The sequence below is a fragment of the Pan paniscus genome, chromosome 1 (genome assembly GCF_029289425.2).
Source record: "Pan paniscus chromosome 1, NHGRI_mPanPan1-v2.0_pri, whole genome shotgun sequence".
In the NCBI taxonomy this organism is placed as follows: domain Eukaryota; kingdom Metazoa; phylum Chordata; class Mammalia; order Primates; family Hominidae; genus Pan; species Pan paniscus.
Genome location: NC_073249.2, coordinates 71,750,094 through 71,764,553, shown reverse-complemented (window position 1 = coordinate 71,764,553; position 14,460 = coordinate 71,750,094). Strand labels below are relative to the sequence as shown.

Genomic DNA, 14,460 nt, shown 5'->3' with positions numbered 1-14,460 from the left:
CTCTGTCACCAGGCTGGAGTGCAGTAGCATGATCTCGGCTCACTGCAACCTCTGCCTCCTGGGTTCAAGCAATTCTTCTGCCTCAGCCTCCCAAGTAGCTGGGACTACAGGCACGCCACCACGCCCAGCTGATTTTTGTATTTTTAGTAGACATGGGGTTTCACCATGTTGGCCAGGATGGTCTCGATCTCTTGACATTATGATCTGCCCACCTCAGCCTCCCAAAGTGCTGGGATTACAGGCGTGAGCCACCATGCCTGGCCCTCATTCATTAACTGTTTAATGAGCACCTATTATGCTCCAGGTACTGTGCTTTCCCCTTGGATGCAGGTGTAAAGAAATTCATGGGGCCAGGTATGATGGCTCTCACCTATAATCCCAGCACTTTGGGAGACCAGAGCAGGAGGATCACTTGAGCCCAGGAATTTGAGACCCCAAATTGCAACATAGCAAGACCCCATCTCTACAAAAAAACAAAACATAAAAAAATTTAGCTGGGCATGGTGGTGCACAACTATAGCCCCAGCTACTTGGGAGGCTGAGGTGGAAGGATCACTTGAGCCCAGGAGTTCAAGGCTGCAGTGAGCTATGATCATGCTGTTACACTCCAGCCTGGATGACAGAGCAACACTCTGTCTCTAAATAAATAAAGAAAGAAATTCATTGAATTTACATCTTGTGTGCATACAAGTAAAATAATGGATTCAAAAGCTCTTTGGGCCAAGCGCAGTGGCTCACACCTGTAATCCCAGCACTTTGGGAGGCCGACGCGGGAGGATCACCTGAGGTCAGGATTTCCAGACCAGCCTGGCCAACATGGTGAAACCCTGTCTCTACTAAAAAATACAAAAATTAGCTGGGCGTGGTGGCGCACACCTGTAGTCCCAGCTACTAGGAAGGCTGAGGCAGGAGGATCACTTGAACCAGGGAGGCGGAGGTTGCAGTGAGCCGAGATTGTGCCACAGCACTCCAGCCTGGGCAACACAGTGCGACTCTGTCTCAAAAAAATTAAATAAAATAAAAAGTAAAACTCTTTGTACAGTGTAAGGTGCTGTACATATGTATTGTTGTACATACATATTGTTGTACAACAGTACAATGGCTGCTGTCATTGTATTGTTACTATTAGTCATAATAATATGTGCCCTACTCTATTAAGCACTAAGTATACAAAAGAAATTGACCTCATACAAACCTAATAAGGGAGACAAGATTAATACAAGACTTTCAAAATTACGACCCCATCTCTGGCCGAGCGTGGTGGCTCAGGCCTGTAATCCCAGCACTTTGGGAGGCCGAGGTGGGTGGATCACAAGGTCAGGAGTTCAAAACCAGCCTGGCCAACATGGTGAAACCCCATCTCTACTAAAAATACAAAAATTAGCTGGGCATGGTGGCATGCACCTGTAATCCCAGCTACTCGGGAGGCTGAGGCAGGAGATTTGCTTGAACCCGGGAGGTGAAGGTGGCAGTAAGCCGAGATTGCACCACTGCACTTCAGCCTGGGCAACAGAGTGAGACTCTGTCTCAAAAGAAAAGAACCCATCTCTGTAGTATATTTGCAAATTTTCCACAAATCTAAAATTATCCTAAAATAAAAAGTTTATTTTAAAAAAGATCTCCATTTTGTGGCCCAGCTGGTGCATACAATAAGATTTTTAGAGGAAAGGGATGAATGAAGAGTTAGAAAAGGTTTCAAGCCCTGCTTCTCAAACCTGAATTCAAAGATTCTAGCAATTTCCCACTTCCTGGATTAAACCAAATTGCTAGTCCCCTGGGGTCCCTAACACCTAACACCTGATGACAGCGTCCTCTCTTTCCCAGTATGTTGGAGTGAGCTAGGTGACATTTCTTGATCCTGTCAATTTGATAAAAATGCAAAGGAGTTCAGTTCAGGGCCTCGGATGCCTAAGACTGAGGCAGTAAGGAGGGAAAAAAGGAAGCCATGGGCGGAGGTTCTGCCAAAAGGGGAGGAATGGGTCCTCCAGACAGCTGGCCACTGGACATCCATCCCCAAGGGCCCTGTTCTGCCACTGCTGACAGTGTCAGCTGCGACACAGGGCCACAGTCTCCAGCCCCCACATCACTTTAGGTTACCTTATTTTTCTGGGCCTCAGCAAGCAGGCTCCCTGGAAACAGCTCCCCCGGCCACTCCTGTCCAGAGTTGGAAGCAGGGCTGTCTTTACAAGGGTTCCTACTGTTAGATCTGCAGCAAAATGACAGGAGCAGTGAGCGGGGTCCTGGGCAAGCCAGCAAGGCTGAGGCACTCTCCGCCGGAAGCTGACCTGCTCCAAAGCGTGGGCAGGTGCCATGTCAGCCTGGGTGCCATAGGAGAAAGCATTTTCCTCCCACTCACCACCTCAATCTACTAATCCCAGAAAAACAGGAGTGCTTGAGTTCCACAGCTCAGTGGCTGGAAGTGGCCTCAGGCCCTGATGAGAAGGGTTGGTCTCTACAGCCTGACATTCTGGAATGACTTACATCAGAGTGTTTAGGTTGGTGAATTCCACAGCAGCAAGCACCAGGACAGATGCTTGAGCAAAACTCTCTTCCCTGTCTTGTCTTACCACAGGGAGATGGCCCATTCTCAGGGCTCAGGCATAGGCTGAGGAAAAGCACCCCAGCGCCAGGTAAGTTTTCATGACCTAATCATGAGAACTTTTGCTAGGCCATATCTGTTCTAAGGCCAACACAGAATTAAAGTCCTCTTTTAGGACAGACCTCAAGGAACCTCACAGGACTCAGACTCGCCCAGCTTTGGGAACAGACTGTCAGTGATAAGAACCTCCCTTCCCAGGGTCCATATTAACAGCTGGCCAGGCCCATCCTGGGATACTCCCATATCCCTGTGGCTACAACAAAGGTACATGGGCTTCTGGAGGTGAGACGGCAGCATCAGACGCCAGAAGATTTGCCCGACATAGTCCGAGTTTGACAACATCATGTCAAACTGGCCTCTCCTTTCACACTTACTGGAAGTAGGTCTCACTATTTGTTCCAAATGGACTGTGCTGGTTTTCATAATGATGTTCATCAAGGTACTTTTGCTCTCGGTAATCTTCATGCCAGATATAAGGACTCTGTTGCCTTGGCACTGCACCCTCAGAGAAAACAAAATCAAGACAGGTCACTTCCTGTTTCTGAAAGTTCTTAGAAAGATATTAGTGAGCTGTGAGGAGCTCCTGGAGCACAGTAGATCTAAAAACATATTTTCCAAATTGAAAAAATAGATAGGTGAGAGCTAATAAAGAAAGTCCACAGGACGCCTCTCAGTCCCCTCTGAACTAATTAGCATGGATCTATACAACCGCACAACGATGGGGATTGGTGTGTGTTTGTGTGTGTGTGTGTGTGTGTTCAATGCTGAAACAGATTTATCTTTCCTAGCAGTTCAGACGCTGCCATTAAGACACACCCTATACCTATTAGCATACGGTAGAACACTCATTTGGGTGCATATCTGCTGTCCTCAGGGTGAAGTGATACACTCTTACTATAGCCCAGCAGATGTCCTTAAGAACTGACTTCACTGTTACTTAGTCAAAGACTATATAATCTTGGCTGTAAGGCAAAGTAGGAGAAAAAACATGGATGAAGTACAAACTACCCATAGTGCTAGTAACAGTACCATCATCTATGCATACAAAGGAAAACAACCCCTTTATATCTCTTCTCAGGACATCTAGGAGGAGTGTTTCTGCTATGGTCTTGTCTGGCCAAGAAAGGATGCCCAAGGTGAGGGTCTGAACATGGCTCCTTTGGTCTCTCCCCTGCCTCTCAGACCAGCTGCCCCATCCCCAAATCCCAGAGGCTTCTTGGAGACTTTTCCATACCTCTTTCTTCCTGCAGCCACTGTGGGTGTCCATGATAGTAATAACTTCCATAAGCATATTCTTCCCTCATTGTGGGAGACTGATAGCTCTGATATGAATTCTCATAACCTGGCCTAAAATATCACAAAGAAGACTGGTCAGTTGAGGACAAGGGTAGTAAAGACAGAAACCAATGGAGAACTTGACAAACTAAACAGGTTCAGAGGACAGAGTTGTGACCCCAGCCTAGAATCTGCTTGAAAGCCACGGTTAATTCTAGATCCTGTAAACAGAAGCAAAGCAGGAGTCAGGCCTTTGTTGCACCACAAGAGTAGAATTTTTATAGTACAATTTTTTTTACTTAAAACTCTTTTTCTAAAAACCTCTTTTTTATTTAAAACTCTTTTATTTTGTAGTAAAACTCTCACTCCCCAAATACATACATATTATCTTAGAAAACTCCATCCTGATATTATCTGAGAAAACCACTTCCTGAGATGACTGTGTTAAGTCTCCAATACACCACTGTCATTTCCATGCTTATCCCAGATGGAGTTGAGACTTAAAAGTCAAACTGGACTATCTTAAGTCTGATTACTTTTATTGCCTCTGTCCTGAACATGCCTCTCTTTGAGAATTCAAAAATCCAAAAAGACTGGGGAGAGGAACATCATAATATTAATGTTTTTATCAATTAATAATTTTTTTTGAGACAGAGCCTCACTCTGTCACCCAGGCTGGAGTGCAGTGGCGTGATCTTGGCTCACTGCAACCTCCATCTCCCGGGTTCAAGTGATTCTCCCGTCTCTACCCAGGTAGCTGGGATTACAGGCGTGCACCACCACGCCCAGCTAATTTTTTTGTTTTGTTTTGTATTTTTAGTAGAGGCAGGGTTACACCATGTTGACCAGGCTGGTCTCGAACTCCCAACCTCAGATGATCTGCCTGCCTTGGCCTCCCAAAGTGCTGGGATTACAGGCGTGATCCAGGAGCCTGGCCCAATTAGCAATTCTTTAGTATTTCTTAGGCATAAATTTCTTTATAATAATTGTCATAATTTCAACCCTGAATCTGTAAGCAGGTAAATATCACCCCAACTGGAAAAGCTGAAGTAGAACATAGATGGCTTCCAATATTCCATGAAATATTAAGTCCAGTGCTTACAGACCAGGGAAGCAGGAATTCCAGATTCTCCAACCTGGATAGAATGACCTCACTGCAACCTCTTCCTTCTGAACTTGGAGCCTGCAGGTTTCTATCTGCTTTCCCTGAGGTCAATTTTTTTTAAGTTCCCATTCATTCAATACAGATTATTGGTATGCCTGTTCCATTCCGGGTACTGTCGTAGGCACTAGGACTCTTCTTGGTGCTGGTAGTGTCATGCTAATCCCAAGGTAGAGTGGTCCAATGACAATGAGGAACTCCTTATAGGGATCTCCAAGAAAAGCTTTTCCATAGTCTACATAAATGACCTTTTGCAATCCCAGAGCAAGAGGGTTCCATCTGCTGTCTTGAATTTCACCACTTTTTCTACCCTTGACACTGCCTCCCCAAGCCCCCATACCCAGTGGCATTTGTGATGGCTTCTTTAAGAAGCTCCACTAGGGGAAAAACAGGAGAGAAATACTATCTTCAGTCATCAAAAACAAATTTGGGAGAGGACAGGATTTAGCTAAAGCCACGTAGTAAGGTAGAGAAGGAAAAAGAAAAAAGAGGGAGAAAAATAAAAGGAAAAGGAAGAAGGAAAAGAACAACCTATTCATATGCATTTAGGAGAGTTGCATTCATTCCAAGCCCTAAAGCCATACCTTGAATACAACTGATTGGGATAACCACCTTCGTAATAGTCAACTCCGGACACAGGCTGATGCCAGTCCCCTGGCCTGGATGCATAATGGGGCTGCTGATGGTCTGCCCTGGGCTCCTGTTGTGGCTGGGGGCTCCCACGGTTGTCTTGCCATTGGTGAAACCTCTCTCCATTGTGCCAAGAGTGAGGGACAGGCCAATGATGTCCATCTCTCCGAAACCCTCGGTCTGGATCCTTTGAGGGTGCTGTGGCCTTCCCTCGTGTCTGGGGCAGCCTCTGGGGAGCCCAAAGTTCCATCCTTGACTCTCTGAATTTGTCCTGGGTTTTGAGTAAGTTGTGCAGTTATTTTATCTTCCTGCAGACAAAAGAAAAAGGAAAAAATCATCACTTGAAGCCTATATCCAAACATAGTGGTTGATTAGGTTTTGTGAAAAGAGCAGCTATGGTCCTCGAAATATATCTAAAACAAACCATATGGTCACGGATACAGAGAAATCTGAGAAACAATCTCAGATACATGAAGCAAATAACAGACTAGACAATTATATTAATATTGCTTAAAAAATTAAAAAGTACATGTGGAACAATGACAGATGGGGGAGGCAAGGGAGACAGATAACAGTAATAGGTACAGCTAAAAATGCTATCAAGGAATCCCAGTTGATGTTTCTTCACATATTCCCCCAGCAAGTGTTTATTTAACACTTACAGCGGAGGCCCTGTGGTATCATAAACAGAGCGGGTCTTGTAGAGAGCTAGATCAGAGTTCAAATCCTAACTCTGCCACTTAACTAGCTAGTTCATTTTTTCAAGCCTCAATTTCCTTACCCATGAAATGGAGACTGTAATGACTACCTTGCAAGGTTATTGACAGAGTTAAAGATAACCTATGTGAAGTGTGTAACATGTTACCTAACATGTTAAAATGCTCAATAAATAGCAGTGTTAGGATAAAGATTAGGGTAGTATGAGTGGCTGAAGATGTTTATTAAACAAAAAGAAATTTAGACTGACCTTTTCAAGAAGCACCTTTTCTGAATCCTTACATTAACCCCCTCAAAGAACTAGAATCTATATAATATGGTCATACCTGCTCCTCCTCCAGAGGAGCCAACAAGAGGCAAATTTGGGATTGTTTTCATAAGAAAATAGAAGGCCATATCTCAGGATTCTTCCTGGCTGGAGATTTTGAATGCTGAAAGTCTCCCTAGCATCAAACTAATTTTCCCCCACGTAATCCTGAAAAAGGGAAATTGCTCCAAGGACTGATTACCTTCCAGGTTCCTCTGCCCATTGCATGGGGTAGCGGGGGACAGGGGTTGCACCCACAAAAGGAAAGCACGCCTCAGATCTTACTCTTGCTCAGGGATTCCTTGTGTCAGGAGCAACCACAGGCTAGGTCAGCCTCGATTTTTTTCTTCCTTAGGAACTGTTTTAGGTTGCAAGATTCTGATCAAATCAGTTAACTTGTTTCCACTACTGAAGGTCCCAGCCTCATATAAAAATTCATATCAGAACAAAAGGTCAAAAGGGTGGGTGTTGAAATTGAGACGTCACTCTGCTCAAACACCAGGGAGCCGAGGTCGACAGCTATGAGCCAAGAGCTATGAGACAGCAGAACACACAAGAAGAACAAGGTGCGAAGGGGGCCTCCCACCTCAAGGTCACTCACAACTCAGGGGAACCTCTGGCTTCCTTCCCATATCATCTCACTCCCTTGAAAAAGCCAGGTGCAATGACAGCCTTTGCCAGCAAATCCCAGGAAAGGCCAAATGTCCCAAACACAGGGAAGGGCACATGAGCCTTTTCTGAAGGCTGGTGGAACTCAAAACCATTTGGACCAAGTAAGCAGAATGAGAAGAAACCTGCTTTCTCCTTGTCCCCAGATAGTCTCATTAGGCAGCCCTTTCCCAACTGCAAAGGTGCAACACCCACTCTTTCCACTGAAATCACATCATTTTGCTGCCAAGAGACATCAACTCCAGCAAATCAGTCCTCAGATTAAGGACACCAAATAAATAACACCTTCGATTCTCAAAATGAAGGAATTACATCTATGATGACAAATCAGACTCACACATTCATGTAGATGACCTTTCCTAGCCCCAGTAAAGGCAATCTTGCCTTTCCTAATCTGACGGCACAGCACGTCCAGCTCAAAGAGGGGAAAGAAGGGAGCGAGTGTTCCCACACACCTGCTCTGATGGCTTCCCACCTTCCTTCAGCGCTGCTCCAGGGACCTGGCCCAAGAGTGCCTCCTCTCCTCTTGGAGACTGTCAAAGTCCAGGTGCCACATCTACCAAGACTCCCCAGGCCCTCAGATCTACATCATGTCAGTTACCTTTGCAACTGCCCAACCTCCATGGAGCTGATTCATTAGGGCAAAGTACAGCCCAGATACCGCAGCCCAGGACCCGCCTGACTTGACGAATTTGCTCAGAACCCTGTCAGAGACTGGCGCTTCTGTTTGCCTGAGCATGGGCTGAGCCAGGTTCACTCACATGAGAAATCATCCAAATTCCCATAGCAATCACGGAAGAGAGACATCAGGAAGAGGAAGTCCAGAAGCCCCAAGGCAGCCTGGTCTGGCGAGAAAAGCACCACCTTTGGGGTGTTAACTCGGGGCTCTACCACTAGCTGGTTCTGTTACTTAACCTCTCTGAGTTTCAGTTTCTTTTTCTTTAAAATGGGAATGGCAATGCTTAGCTTATGAGGGTCATTACGAGGCTGAAATGTTGGTAAAGCAGCACATGATATATACGTAAGTATGCCCTGCAGATCAATATTATCTTTTCCTTTCTAAAGAGACAAGTTAATTCCACTGGTTGAGGCACATGGGGAAGGGGACACGCTCACTGGTGGGAGTAAACACCTGGTTTGCCCAGTGTGGGTTTTTCTTATGTATATTTCTCACCACTGGGTTCTGGTTATGTAATAAATTCTGTCATCTAGCTGGAAGGCAGATTTATATCCCCAGTATTGAACTGAAGGCACTAAAAAGTTTTCCATTATAACAAGAAAGTAGTTTCTCGCACTTGAAATATACATTTTTTCTGCATTATTAAGGTAAACGCAGAAAAGCACATGACTACTTCTGAATTAATGTTTTAAAATTCTGAATTTGCTCTTTTAAAAAATCCCAAATGGTTTATTCTTTCTCTCAACAAATGCTTACTGTGTTCCTATTAAGGGCCAGGATTTGACACACATAAATATAAATGACATAAATTACTCTCTCATGTCTGTCCTTACTAGTCCAGGGAAAACCACCCCTCTTGGGTCTCATGGTCATATAGGGTCATGTACCTAAGCTACAAGATTTTCTCTCAGCCCCTCAGCTGACTCTAGAACCCAGCAACTGAGCCTAGAATTCTCTGACTGTAGCTAATGGTTTCTTTTTTTTTTTTTTTTCCAAGACAGAGTCTTTCTCTGTCGCCCAGAGATGGAGTTTAATGGTACAATCTCAGCTCACTGCAACCTCTACCTCCCAGGTTCAAGCAATTCTCCTGCCTCAGCCTCCCGAGTAGCTGGGATTACAGGTGCGTGCCACCACCCCTGGCTAATTTTTGTATTTTTAGTAAAGAAGCGGTTTCATCATGTTGGCCAGGCTGGTCTCAAACTCCTGACCTTGTGATCCACCTGCCTGAGCCTCCCAAAGTGCTGGGATTACAGGCGTAAGCCACCATGCCTAGCCACTAATGGTTTCTTACCTCACTCTTGGGCTGTGAAGTTTGGCTCTCTAATGGCTGCACTGTTGTTTTTAATCCTTCTGGGAAGAGGAACTAGAGAAGGACATGCGCATTAACAGCAGGAATCAGAATGTGGGTGATGATTACACTGACGTGATATCAAATTATATGTTCTGATATATCACAACAACATTCATAAAAGTTCTTGATGTCACTCTTTTGGCATATAATGTGACATTAGTCTTGCCCTGTAACACCAGCTGCATTATGGGAATGTTAACTTTGAAAAGGACCTTAGAGGTTATTTTAGCAACTATGCTTTTTTGATGATAAAACCAAGATCCAAACAAGTGAAATGATTTACCCAAGATCACAAAGTTACCTAGAAGTTCAGTGAAAATTACACTGGTGTGCTCTAGCTGCCTTGCACACCAGTGCAAGGTTAGTAAGAGCTGATTATTAAATATTCAGGAATTGTGTGAGCCAGTTGTTAAACCATGGAAAACTTGAAATCCACCATGGTGGGAGTATTTACACCACAGAAATTGGCAAATGCTACAAAGCAAGGTTGTTGGTGGGTTGTTGGTTTATTTCAGAGAACCTGTTTAGCAGCATACTGATTTTAACCCCAAACTCTTACTTCCTGATTCAGCGTTCTTGCAATTATAGAATTGTCATTCTGTTACTAGCCTTCATTGCACAACCCTGGCTTAAACGTCTAGTCAAATTATTCTAAATGCTTATTTTGTGACATCTCAAAGTATCTCTAATTATCTCTAGAGTTATTATGAAACTCTTCAAACACTCACCAACCAAAATTAATTCTAATTAGCTTTAATTATTCTATATAGACATATGGCATACAACAGTTATATGGGTCACAAAATTAAATAGATTGTGGTGGGATCTCACCACTCCAAAGGGTTTAGGATTTATCATTTCCTACCTTCCCAGCCCCACATAACTACAATTACTAAGTCTTTCAAGCTGGCAGCTCAATTCTTCCTGATTTCTAAACCAAATTGACCCAGCTTGACAATACATTAGGCGCTCAATCCCCACCAGGAGGTGGACCAGAATGAGTCTTGCCACCCCAAGTCCTGGCTGCAGTGTTCTTGGATAATCCAGTAGGCTCCCTCATGCCCAAATGGCTACAGTCTTCACATCATCCTGCCCCAAGTGCTCTGTCCTCATACTTGATTCCTGCTCTGCATCCCAACTATGCACCAGGATTGGAGTCCTAGAAGTTTACTAATTTATGTGAATTTCCTTTCCCAGTCTCCACCCTCCTTTCCAAATGCCGGACAGCACTGTCTAGGGTCTAGCTTCAAACAAGAGTAACTGCCTACTGTGAACTGAATGTCTGTTTCCTCCCAAAATTAATATGTTGAAAACCTAACTCCCAATGTGATGGTATTAGGAGGTAGGCCTCCAAGAAGTAATTAGGGCATGAGAGTGGAGCCTTGTCAATGGAATTAGTTCCCTTATAAAAAGACACAAGAGGGTTTGCTTCTCCTCTCTCTCTCTCTGCTCTCTGGTGTGTAAGAATACAACCAAAAGATGGCCATCTGCAAACCAGGAAGTGGCCCTCACCAGACACCAGATCTGCTGGAATCTTGATCTTGGACTTCCCAGCCTCCAGAAGGGTGAGAAATAAATTTCTGTTGTTTAAGCCCTAGTCTATGGTTTTCTGTTACAGTAGCCCAAACTGACTAAGACACTACCCTAGTTTGACACCTGTCTAGCAAAAGTATTATCACTGTTAATGATGCTGCTAATGTTTAGCCACCGGATTAGTGCTGATGGATGTGAACACCCACCTAGATCTAGGTCAGGTTTGCCAGGAATCCTTGAGCACTGTGATTTAATGACTGGTTACTCTTGCAAAGGGCAGCTCAGCATTTAAGACATCCCTCAGGCTTCATCCTAATCCTTTACTGAAAGTAAAAATTTAGAAAACAAGTTGAGAAGATCTACATCAACGTGTTATCAGTAGTTATCCACCAGGTAATGGAATGGTGGATGATTTTATTTTCTTCCTCTTGCTTATCCATATTTTCTAACTTTTCTACAATAAATGTATATTATTTTAAAAGGCAAAATTAACTGACATTATTTTTAATCAATAGTGTTAGTTCAACCATCAAATGTGTTATTGTCACATCAGTTACTAATTAGGCATTCAAGCTGCTAAAATGGGACAGTGCTCAAAACTTCCAAGATTGATTAACTGTGCTCAGTCTGCTTTTCTTGATAGAGGTTGAGTCGTTTGTACACTGAACAAGTGTTTATTGAACACCTACTATATGCCCATCATTATCACATGCACTGGGGATACAAAGATAAATAACATGCAATACCTGCCCCAAAGAAGCTCTCAATTCAGTAGAGCAGTAGACATTGTATCATAATACAATGAGTCACAGTACAATGCAATAGTAATACAATGTAACCATCATTCTAATGGATATATCACTGATTTTTCTAATGGAAGAAGCATAGCGGAAAGCAGGAGACTGGAAATGGTAGGTGTGCTGTTCAAGGCTATTCCATAAATCAAGCAGGACAGATGAATGCCTGAACGAGAGCAGCTGTGGAGACACTGGAGGAGAAGGGACATATAGAATACATATATATATATATATGTTTATAAAATATAATCAACATGCATTGATGGTCTGTTGACTGTAGAAGATGAGGGAGAAGGAGAAGTCAAGGATGATCCAAGTTTTCAGGCTGTGGAGATGAGATCACGCTACCTTTTTTTTTATTTTGGCTAATAATCTTAGAAGAGGAGCAAGTTTGGTGGGGAAGATGATGTGTTCAGTTTTGCACATGCTGAATGTGAGGGGCCTGTGGGACACAGAGGTGAGTATGGTCAATAAGTAGTTCACTGTAATGAGCTCAAGAGAAAGGACGGAGGAGAGATGTGGTGGTTGAAGCCACAGATACAGATAGGATCACTGAAGAAATGCTTAGAAGACAAGTCTGAGGAAGGAGCTCTGAGGTGGACATAGAAGAACTGAACACAGAAAGAGGAGCCTATGAAAGACAACATGGAGGTGCCAGAAAGATGGGCAGATAACCAGAAGAGGATGGTGTCCCAGAAGCCAGAGGTGATGGCTTCAAAAGCAGGACAGTGGTCAACAATGCCAAACCTAGGAGGAATATTGAGAAAGACAACAAGTAAAAATGTGTTCTCTGGATCACTGGATTTGACAATTAAGAGGTTTGATGATCTTAACAGGAACAATTTCAGTAGGGCCATGGTCAAGGGAGTGAGGGATTAGACATAGAAATCACTTCTACAGCACATGGAAATTAAGGAAGAGGAGGCAGCAAGTAAAATTACTCTTTCCAGAACCCTAGATGTGAAGAAAAGGGTTGGGGCTACCATGAGGCACTCGGATTTGAAGAATTGGTTTAGGGTGGACTAGACAAGAGAGGGTTTCTGCTGATTCATATGAAGAGACTGGAAATACACAATTACTGAAGAAACAAATCTCAGAGAAAATGCATCACATGGGATCCAGAGCACAGGAACAAAAGTTAAACCTAGCCGAGGAAGGGCACCTGTTCCTCTAAATCAGGGAAAAAGAGGTGAAGATGGGCATAGGTGGAGATAAGTTTGAACATAAGGGGACAGAAACCAAGAATTCCCTGTGGAGTAGAATGCCAAGTTCTACTGGCCACCTCTAGGGTGAGAATTTGGTAAGAGACTTGAGAAACATTATGACGGTTTGGAATGGCCAGTGTGGAATATAGGAGTGGGCTTTAACTAAGAACGTGTGCTCAGAGTAACAAGTGGGCTGGAAATGCAGCTGTTATTGAACACCTAGGCTGACTTCAAGCTCCACGGGGATGTCAGCCTTCTGTGCTTTGTTCCATGCAATATTCGCAGTGCCTTGCACAGTGCCTGGCATATGACAAGAGCTCGATAAAATTTTATTTATAAATGAATGGACACCTTAAATGTATACCAGCAACAGCTTATACTGTATGACTGTACCCAATAGTTTTCATAGCCTGAGTATAGAATTAAATATTGAAAGAGAGTTTCCAGAGAAAGTAAAAGAGAAGGCTGAGGCAGTGAGTTTAGGGGGCTGACCTAAGTGTGGATAAAGGGCTGCTGTGTGGGATATAAATGAGACACAAACAGACACAAATTATCTGCATACTTTATTAAAATGAAGTCCCTAGCTAATCTTAAGAGACCCACTCCAACAAGACAGTGAAAGAAAAACATTACATTACAATAATTTTTAAAAAATTCTTAATCAAAGTGGGAATGATGAGATAATGGCCACACATGTATTTCCAGCAACATCTGATGCATTGTGGCTCTTTTTAGTCAGCAAGCATCTCATATTTCTGACTCCAAGAATGAATCAGGGAGTGACGGTTTAGTGCACAGCAGTCTCTTGACTCCAACTAAGCTACCCCCTGGAAACAGTCTTGGGATATGGAACTCTCATGGCCTCAGCCAGTGTTGGCCACCAAGACTCCAGCCCCTTGCTTCAGGTGAGCTGGGTGGCAGACAAGATGCAGAGCATCCTGTGCTGCTCAGCTGTTCTAGTTATTAGGAGGGAGTGTGCCAAGAAAAGATGGTGCCTGTGCCAGAGACAATTAGCCTGGCACAGGTGCCATAAGCTACCAGTGCCAGTCCTGGGATTGTTACTCTTACCACAACCTTAGGAGTGAAGGTTTAGGCACAATGCAGGCTTCCTACAGGACCAAGGCACCCTGTGGTTGCACCCACAAAGGACTCCTTCAAATGCCACCTACGTAGCTGCCTGCAAACCTGCCTGCTCTGCATCAACCTCTGCTGCCAAGAGCTGGAGAGGCAGTCTATCATTCAAGAAGAATGACTCTATGCTTCCTTATTAGCCCTAGGCTGGCAGAGGTGGCCCAACCTCCTCCTCTCTTCACCCCTCCTGTTTGATTGATGCCCCCTGAATCAAGAACAGTGGGTGGCAGATGGATGCTGCTGTGACTTCTGACCCCATGTCAAGCTCCAGCAGGCAGAGGTGACTCATAAACCCACTAAGTGAAGTAGGACTGGAATATTCTTGGAATGTTCTCTCAGCTGCAGGTCGATAGGATGTAAATTCCCCAAAGGAGCAAGACAACTTGGTGGTCCTGGAATAAAGTT

The 14,460-nt window shown here is 44.0% G+C and overlaps 1 protein-coding gene across 4 annotated transcripts in view; it reads right to left on the bottom strand.

The window, feature by feature from the left end:
• The window catches only part of SEC16B (SEC16 homolog B, endoplasmic reticulum export factor), a 94,996-nt gene that overhangs the window by 33,306 nt on the left and 47,230 nt on the right, over positions 1–14,460 (bottom strand). For 2 of the 4 annotated variants that reach the window (XM_057302016.2, XM_063598374.1), the window contains exons 2-5: positions 5,621–5,974; positions 3,834–3,946; positions 2,974–3,094; positions 2,098–2,206 (exon numbers count right to left, since the gene is read on the bottom strand). In XM_057302016.2, the coding sequence (XP_057157999.1) occupies positions 2,098–2,206; positions 2,974–3,094; positions 3,834–3,946; positions 5,621–5,916 (639 nt within the window). In that variant the 5' untranslated portion in view covers positions 5,917–5,974. Of the gene's footprint in view, positions 1–2,097; positions 2,207–2,973; positions 3,095–3,833; positions 3,947–5,620; positions 5,975–9,329; positions 9,402–11,128; positions 11,246–14,460 lie in introns of all 4 variants that reach the window. The other 2 variants (XM_055111158.1, XM_063598373.1) reach the window with 2 other exon arrangements.